This window comes from Suncus etruscus, chromosome 12 (assembly GCF_024139225.1).
Source record: "Suncus etruscus isolate mSunEtr1 chromosome 12, mSunEtr1.pri.cur, whole genome shotgun sequence".
NCBI classification, from domain to species: domain Eukaryota; kingdom Metazoa; phylum Chordata; class Mammalia; order Eulipotyphla; family Soricidae; genus Suncus; species Suncus etruscus.
The window spans coordinates 41,083,587-41,092,747 of NC_064859.1; the positions used below are offsets into that span (position 1 = coordinate 41,083,587).

General features: G+C 53.8%; 1 protein-coding gene across 1 annotated transcript; it reads left to right on the forward strand.

Annotated features, from left to right (window-relative positions):
• Positions 1-232: 232 nt before the first annotated feature.
• Positions 233-7,778, forward strand: ACTR1B (actin related protein 1B). Its single transcript, XM_049784902.1, has 12 exons — positions 233-304; positions 439-540; positions 1,929-1,993; positions 2,851-2,926; positions 3,833-3,958; positions 4,185-4,309; positions 4,517-4,733; positions 4,857-4,949; positions 5,033-5,207; positions 6,450-6,511; positions 6,660-6,700; positions 6,807-7,778. The coding sequence occupies exons 2-12, from the start codon at positions 493-495 to the stop codon at positions 6,907-6,909; spliced, it is 1,131 nt and encodes a 376-aa protein (XP_049640859.1). The 5' UTR covers positions 233-304; positions 439-492; the 3' UTR covers positions 6,910-7,778.
• The last annotated feature ends 1,383 nt before the right edge of the window (positions 7,779-9,161 follow it).

The window sequence follows — 9,161 nt, forward strand, 5'->3', positions numbered from 1 at the left end:
AGCCAGGAGTAACCCCCTGAGCGCCGCCGGGTGTGACCCAAAAACCAAACAAACAAACAACAAAACTGGAGGAAGAAGTAATCCCTCCAGGACCGCGGAGGACCGCCGAATTCGGGGCTCGCCCTCGTCCACTCACGTCCCCTTTAAGATGGGAGTCATGACATCATCCGCACACGGTGCAGCCTACCTTGGAGCACCCCGGCAGTTCTTCGCCAGGACTTCTCCCACCGGTGGGCACGCACCGGAGGCCCCGCCCCGTGCCCGCCGCCGTCCGGGGAGCTCGCGCAATCGGCGCCCTTGGGAGGTGCGACGGGCCCCGGGCACGCTCCGCCGGGCCAGACCCTCCGGGCCAGCCGAGCCTGCGCCCTCCGGGTGGGAGGGGCGCGGCGCGGCGCAGCATCGCCTGGAACGGTCTGTCCTTAGTCCCCCTGCCCGCAGTCCGCGGGTCCCCCCTGCAGCCCGCCTGCTGGGCAGGGCCGACTTGGGCCGGCCATGGAGTCCTACGACATCATCGCCAACCAGCCCGTGGTTATCGACAACGTAAGGCCCGGCCGCAGGAGGCGGGGGTGGGGAGAAGGGCCGCCTGTGTTGGGGCGGGAACCCCCGCCTGTCTTGACTTGTGCATCGGGGCTCTGCACGCTCTCCCTTCCCCGCTCACCCGCAGGGACTTGCAAGCCCACCTGAGCGGAACCCCTGTCCGAGCACCCCAGCTGTCCTCCCACTGCCTCCCAGCTGAAGGATACTGGAAGGGTGGAGAGCATCCTTGGCCACCCTGGGTCAGCGTCTCGGTGGGACTGGAGGGACCGCCAGGCTTCAGCCCCTGGGGTGCGCTCCTCACCCTTCTCGGAAAGAGGGGGCAGGTGACCATCTCCAGAATCTTAATCTTTCCGCCTCTGCCTGTCCTTGTGGAGGTGGAGTGGCACCTGGAGGCCTTTGCAGACTACTGACCTCGTCGCGGTGGTTCGATAATGACCTTTACAACTAAAATCCCAGAGAAGACGAATTCTTCCACTGCATTCTTTTCCTGGGATTGGGCATTCTAATACATATTAATCACCGACCACCTACCCTTCCAATAGCTTTCTCCCTGGCTCCTTAAGTTCTCCCAGTGTTGGAGTGCAGAGGACAGGGTTGGGGGCCACAGACAGGTTGGGATAATTGGCAGCTTGGGATAAAAGATGCCTGGCTCCGCTGGCCTTGCCCTTCAGCAATGAGTGAGCACAGCATTCTCTCAGCTCCTGGCGAGGGGTTTCTGGATGTCCTTAAAGAAATGAAGTAAGGGTGGAAGCTGGGCTCTGCCTTGGACATGTGAGTCCTGGACTCTTGATGACTCACTTTTCTTTTTCGGGTCTGTCTCCCTTGCTTAGTGATCCCATAGTGTCCCCATTAGCTCTTGTTTTGGACTGAGCTCCTTGAATCACATCAGGGGGTTGTTTACTGAAAAGTCCAGTCCACTTGGGGCGCTGACCTGCAGCTACAGGGAAGTAGCTGGATGAGCAAATAATTATTTTCCTGGTGGGCAGACAATTCATTTTGGCTCATTGACAGGTGATGAGTTCAGAATCAGTAGGCTTGCACCCTCTGTAGTGAGCTCTCCCTAGGGAGTTTCTAGGAGGCATGAGTGGAGCTCACACTGTGGGTCCCTTCTGCACAGGAAGTGAGCTTTAGGGTTTGCCAAGCTGCCCAGCAGACATTCTGTCTAGATCCTGCTTGGTTGTGGGGGAGGCCTCTTTCCCCTAGATGCCTGTGACACCCCATCTCTCCAGCCTTCCTGTTCCAGACATCAGATTTTGGAAAGGAGGTGCAAAAATTGTTGTCTCCACCACCACCACCACCACCACCACCACCACCACCACTACCCCCATGAATCACTCATGTGCTTGTAACCAGTCCTGCTCTCTGCTGCAGGAACATGTTTTCTCTTGCAGGGTTCTGGGGTTATTAAGGCTGGCTTTGCAGGAGACCAGATTCCCAAATATTGTTTTCCAAACTAGTAAGTATTGCCCAGGCAGCAACCCGTTTTATTTGCTTAGGTAGAGAGTTTGGGGCGCCAGGGTCAGACAAGAGCTCTGTGTCTCTGCTCTTTGAGGACATTTGTTGCCTCCAGCTGTGAAGAACCAGTATGTGGAGGACACAGTTGGATGCTCGAAAGCACAGGCTCCTTTAGAGCCTAGAGATGGGGCCCTCCTTGAGAGGGGAGACAGGATAGCAGTCAGTGCTCCTGGGAATGGGTGTGGTGGCAGCAGAGATGACAAGAATAGTCTCCCAGAACAGAGAAGAGGGGAGGCAGGACACGTTTGCTTCAAGTCATGTCTATTTTCAGATTCTAGAAAGTTTCCTTAAGACCAGCAGCATCCCTGCCTGATTGATGCTTTGGTTGCAGAGGTGTGTGTGAGACACATCCCCTCTAACCTGAGGGAAGCATCTCACTTGGAGGGTGGAGGGGGAACTTAGGTCCTCTGCGTGGCAGCTGTGGCACAAACCCTAGTCCTGTTCCAAAGACAGCTAGCCCAGGCACTTCACACCTCTCAAGTGACCTGCCTGGAGTTCACTTACAGGTGGGGAGGCACTGCTGTTAGGCAGAGCACTGGTCCAGTTCTGGACTGATTGTGTCTTCGGGGAGCTCACCCTGCTGCTGGCTATCCTGAGGGGGAAGGGCAAAAGCAGTCTTGGCCTGACATCTTGAAGCATCCTGGGGGAGGGAGGGTTGCCCCCTTGGAATCTAGCATATAGGTTGAGTCCAGAGTGGCAGCTGCGAGGGCAGGGATGGAAGGGAAGAGACACCCTTTCTTCCCACGCAGCATGTGCTGACCTTTGTCCCCACTCCTCACCAACTTGTCCTTTTCTCAGTGTGGGACGCCCAAAACACATGCGGGTGATGGCTGGAGCCCTGGAGGGGGACCTTTTCATCGGACCTAAAGCAGAGGTAATAATGGGGAATCAGAGCTGGCCCTCCTGAAGGGTCCCTGGAATTCTGTTTTCTGGGACTGTCAGCTGGTGTCTTGGGCATCTCAGGGTTCCGACCCTGAGGCACTTTGCTCAAAGATGGAGTGCTGGTATTAGCAGAGAAAACACAGATGCTGTCTGGAAGCGCCCAAAGGAAAAGCTCTGTACAGAGTGGTGTTAGAGGCATGGGAGCTAGATTAGTGGTAAAGCTCTTTCCCCAATTGGAAGAGGCCCAGGTAGTTCCTTCTCCCTCCCAAAGCTGAGTAGGCCAAGACTCTGTCTCCAGTGAGGCCCTGGGTCTGGCTCCAGCACCATGCACACATGCAAAGGTGATGAGATTTGAGCCACCTGGGCTTGATGATGGATCCATGGTTATGGGTTTTGGAGATCACATTGGGACTAACAGTTTGACTCAAATAGCAGATGAGGCCTTGGAACAGGTGGTGAGGGATGAGTGGGAGAATGGCGAGTAAGGGAATGTGAGCACCTGGGTTTCTGCATGCTACTAAATCGAAGCAGGGGCTCAGAAGTGGAGCTAGGGGAAACAGGGTCTGGCGAAACCTCAAGTGGGTGAGAGAAGCCTAGTAGTATTTGTGGAATGGGGTAAGTTGGAAGTAGGCAGGCAGATCTGCAGAGGGACTGAGCACTGGCTAGAGAGCTGGACTGCAAGGAGGCTCTGGTGTTGCCCTGGAAGGGAGGAAACCAGGTGGTGAAAGGAGAAGCAGGGACGCCCAGTAGCAGGCCCCAGAGGAGGAAGCAGGTCTGTGCTGGGAGAGTACAGGGTCACACTTCTGCTCCCCTAATTAATGTTGTTGGAAGGGCCCATTTTGAGTCAGAAAGGGTGGGTGCTGGGCTAGAGGCCTGTCACCCTGATGTCCTTTCCTAGGAGCACCGAGGTTTGCTGGCCATCCGCTACCCCATGGAGCATGGCGTGGTGCGTGACTGGAATGACATGGAGCGCATCTGGCAGTACGTGTACTCCAAGGACCAGCTACAGACCTTCTCTGAGGAGGTGTGATTCTCAGCCCACTCCCCATCTGCTTCCTTCCTGCTTGTGTTAGGTGGGGCTTGCTACCTCTGCATCCAGTGTCTTGGAGAACTGGCCCGTTGGGCCCCTTGGGCAGCAGGATAAACAACAGCCATTTCCAGTGTTCACAGCAGATTGCTCTCTGGAAAGATCCTTTAAAAGCCCACCATGTTGTTTGGGTACATCCCCACAACTCTGCTCTTTCTTGTAGCATCCTGTTCTTCTCACGGAAGCACCACTCAACCCCAGTAAGAACCGGGAGAAGGCAGCTGAGGTGTTCTTTGAAACCTTCAATGTACCAGCCCTGTTCATCTCCATGCAGGCGGTGCTCAGCCTGTAAGTGGTCCTTAGGTCCATCTCCACAAAACTGCCCTGCTTAGTGTGACCTATGACGCAACCCTTCCACATATCCCCAGATGCTCCTTCAGGTGTCCTTGTGTCCCCTTTCCCAAATAGATCATACTAATTTCCCAGGGTCCCTTCCAGGGCTGAGGGGTCCCCATATTCCAGAGGCTGAGGTGAAGAGATGTTAACCTGTGGTAGGTACGCAACAGGACGCACGACAGGGGTTGTTCTAGACTCCGGGGATGGGGTCACGCATGCCGTCCCCATCTACGAGGGCTTTGCCATGCCACACTCCATCATGCGGGTGGACATTGCTGGCCGTGATGTCTCCCGATACCTCCGGCTGCTACTGCGCAAGGAAGGTGCTGATTTTCATACCTCGGCCGAGTTCGAAGTCGTCCGGACCATCAAAGAGGTGATGAGGGCGGGCGAGCAAGGAGGGGACCAGGAGGGGGGGTGGGCAGTGGGTGGTGGGGTGGAGGCCTGGGCTGAGGTGTTCCTGCCACAGCCTCCTAAGATAGTGCCTCCCCACCCCCAGCGAGCTTGCTACCTGTCCATCAACCCACAAAAGGATGAGGCCCTGGAGACGGAGAAGGTGCAGTACACACTGCCCGATGGCAGCATGCTCGATGTAAGTCCGGCCCAGCACCGAGGGGCACCAGTAGCTCAGCCCGAGTCTCAAAGGACTGACCACCTCACTCTCCTGTCCTGAAGGTGGGGCCAGCGCGCTTTCGGGCACCTGAGCTGTTGTTCCAGCCAGATCTGGTTGGGGATGAGAGTGAGGGGTTGCACGAGGTGTTAGCCTTCGCCATCCACAAGTCCGACATGGACCTGCGCCGGACGCTGTTTGCCAACATCGTGCTTTCCGGTGGCTCCACACTCTTCAAAGGTGCCCACGGAGGGGGCGGGTATCACCATAAAGGCCAAAGCTGGGCCCTCAGCCAGCATCTGTTCCTTGGAGCATGCTCGCACTTTCCCCAAGCCTTCAGCTTTCTTTCCTCAGTGTAAGCAAGTAATCTTTTTAGGTGAGGTCTGAGATGTATTCTCCCAGCCCCATGATCATCCAGTACATCTGCAGATCCATTCCCCAGCCCCTAAGGCTCAGGCTATGGTGTGGGCCATGGTGCCATATGGCCATCTTTCCTGTGAGTAGGCCAACTCCTCTCCTGTTGGAGAAAAGAGGTAGGGGAGTTGCTCTCACACAGCTGTATCCCCACCAAATGTCCATGAATCCTGTTATAGAAGATCTGGGTCTTGGGGCTGGAGCAATAGCACAGCAGTAGGGCGTTTGCCTTGCACACAGCCAACACAGGATGGACCCCAGTTCAATTCCCAGCATCCCATATGGTTCTGAGCCTGCCAGGAGTGATTTCTGAGCGCAGAGCCAGAAGTAATCCCTGAGCACCACCGGTTATGACCAAAAAAACCCCAAAATGAACAAACAAAAAAAACAAAAAGAAAAGAAAAATAGAAGTTCTGGGTCTTAGTGGGGGCATATCAGCTTCTTAGTTGAAACTGCCTGAGTTTCCCCTCCCAGATGGCTGTCCTGCTTCCATCCTGCCTTATTCCCAGCTGTTGCCAAGTCCCTTCTAGCCAGCACTGTGTGTGATCTTTGCCCACAGGGTAGACCCAGCCCCCATGGACTATGTTATTTTTTTGTTGTTCTCTTACGAACTGGTTTTTTAATTGATTGATTGATTGATTGGTTTTTGAGCCACACCTGGAGGTGCTAAGGGGCCACTCCTGGGTCTGCTCTTAGAAATCACCCCTGGCAAGCTGGGGGACCATATAGGATGCTGGGAATCGAACTGGGTCCCTCCCGGGTTGGCAAGGCAAACACCCCACCACTGTACTATCTCTCTGGCCCCGTTAACTTTTTCTTCCTGATGGCCTCTACCTTTGGTGTCGAGAACACAGAATGCTAGATACAGCTGTGTGGCAGTGTGAGGCCATCTGTCTTGGGCTCCCAGGATGCTTGGGTCTTCTACCTACAGGCAGGGTGCTAGATCTTTTCTATCCATGGGAGGTGGGGAACCAGCTGCCATGGGAGAGCATCCAAGAGTAGACATGGGGAGCTAGTGTCAGGAAGGTCAGAGGTGGACCCCAAGTCTAGTCAGCTTTGCATTCACAGGCTTTGGTGACCGATTGCTAAGTGAAGTGAAGAAGCTTGCCCCGAAGGACGTCAAAATCAAGGTAAGGCTATGGGAGTCCTCTTGGGACTAGGGTGCTGGGCAGCTCTGATGCAGCAAGGAAGAAGCTAGTGCTACCTCTAGCTTTCTGGCCTGGGCTGGCAGAAGCTATAGATGGGCATAGCTTACCCAGACATCTTTACTTCCTGCAGATCTCAGCACCCCAGGAGAGACTATACTCTACATGGATTGGGTGAGGCACGGCAGCGGGCTGGCAGTCACTTTACACTGGACACTTCTCTGAGGGATCCCCGCAGGCACTGAGAGAGCCTGCTCACACTGTTTGTCCTTCCTCACAGCGGTTCCATCCTGGCCTCACTAGACACGTTCAAGAAGATGTGGGTTTCCAAAAAGGAGTATGAAGAGGATGGTTCCCGGGCTATTCATCGGAAAACCTTCTAGTGCCCAAGGAGGAGGGTGTGGCAGGTGGGAAAATGGGAGGTTGGGGAACCTGACCGGAGCCTGTGCTATGGGCTTTGTGCTGGCTGGTGTCCCCTGCATGTCCCAAGTCCCCGGCAGGGTGTGCCTGTGCTTCCCACTGCTCCCTGCTGTCCCACAGTAACCTCAGCTGTGTGGACAAGAGTCTTAACTGGAGTGAAGAACTTAAGGCACCAGTTTGGCAGTGTCCCATGTGGCAGAGCCACTGAGGTCTGTGGTTCCTTGCTCGGCTCCTCAGGGTTGTTTCTCTGAGCACCAAAGCCAGACAAGTAGGTACCCCCACCTCCTCTGGCAGGATCCCTCTGAAGGCTGGAGTGCAAGTGTGCTGGCTAAGGGGTGCCACTGCTTTGTGTGCCACCTCCTCCTGACCCAGCAGGGATGCCCAAAGCCATACCTCTGGACCACTGACGCTTTCACAGGGCATTTATGCCTTGGTGTTGACAGAGTATTGGGAAGTCCCTGATTGGACCCCGACCATGCAGTCAGGGCAGAGGATATCAGGACCCCAGCAACCACTGTGGCCTGTGGTCCCCATCAGTGTGGCTGTGGGCTTACTGTTCCCTGCCCTGGAGTCTTCTCTGAACCCTCTTACCTGCAGGGATTTAGGCAGGAAAGGGTTCATGGGCTTTGAGGCTGGGTGGAGCCATTTCATTAGGAGCTGGGCTTAGGTGTGGGACAGGGGAGAGGGGGCACATTTTCTCCTACCCCCCAAGAAAGAGTGGCCAGGACCTCCCCACCTCCCTCTCCCAAAAATGTACAATAATTTAACACAGCTGCCTGAAAAAGCAAATGTTTTTGTAAATCAATTTAGTAAGTAATAATTATGGACAAGGCGCTGTCTGTGACTCTGTTTTCTGTTGTCTGCACATTGGTCCTAGGGGAGTTGGGTGGGAGGGCGCAGCCCAGTCTGCACCAGAGCTCCCAGAGGGTGCCAGTGGTTGGCAGGGCAACATGACCCCAAGGCCCAGGAGGCTGGGCTTAGCCTATTGCACAATTCTCCAGCTTCGGTCTCTGCCTGCTATTGTGCACCAGAAGAAGCAGAGAGGCTCCAAGCAGGTCTGAGTCTGTCATCACCTCTGCAGCACAGATGCAGAGTGGGGTTGTGCTGGAGAGAAAGATGGAGGATGCTTGATAATGAGCAATCCCTGAAGGAAGAAACCAAGCAGCAGGATAGAAGCTGTGGAGGCAGAGGGCGCTATTCCCAATGAGTGTGGAGAGGGCTTGCCTTCCTTTGGCATTGAACACTACAGTATGTCTGAAAAGATGCATGTGTTTGGTGTTAGGAGAGAATTCAAGAGTGGAGCACTTTGCATATGCAAAACCCTAAAGTTAACTCCTGGCATGGAACCCCCCACACACACAACCAGCACTATCAGGTATGCCCCTGATCTACCACATATATTATCTGAGCAAGCCCTGTATATGGCCCCAAAACATAGTAAAACCAGCTTGAAAGATGAATGGGCAACACTTCTTGTCAGAAAAAAAAATACATTCAAAGCTAGGGATATGTCAAAAGGCCAGGGGAACCAACTTGAAAAAAGTTCCCATTACCATATTAAATACCAATTATTTATTTTAAAAATAGGGGAGGGAATTGAATGGAGGAGGCCATTGGGACAAAGGTGGAGGGGTGGAGGGAAGCAGAACTTCTAGTGAAGGATGGCAAATCCAGGTTCAATACCTGGCACCCCATATGATCTAAATGCTAACAGAAGTGATCTCTTGGTGCAGAGTCAGGATTATCCTGAGTACATCCAGGTGTTGCTCAAAAGCCAATTCAAAAAAACAAGTTAGAATAGTTCTGAATTCTAATTCACTGAATCTAAAAGAAACCATAACTGTTAAGTTGAATGAGAAGCAATATAATATCTGAAAGTGTTGGAGCCAGCCAGGGAGATAGATTAATGGACTGGACTTCCGCAGATGATCCCCAGCACCACATGATTCTTCCTAAGCAGCCCCAGGAGCAAGCATCAAGCACAGAATGATGAGTAGCTTCTCACCATTCACTGGGTATGGACCAAAACCAAAAAAATTAGTGACTGCAAGGAATGCTTAATCAAGTTACCCCAGTGACCTTTCTGACCCTGAGTGAATCTTTAATCTTTTAGTGGGGAGGGCAGACAGCTCCCAAATCCAACCATGAGGAATCAAACAAACTCAAGTTGGAGAGGTGTCATGGAAAGACTGAGGGATTGTTCCAGTGAGAGATT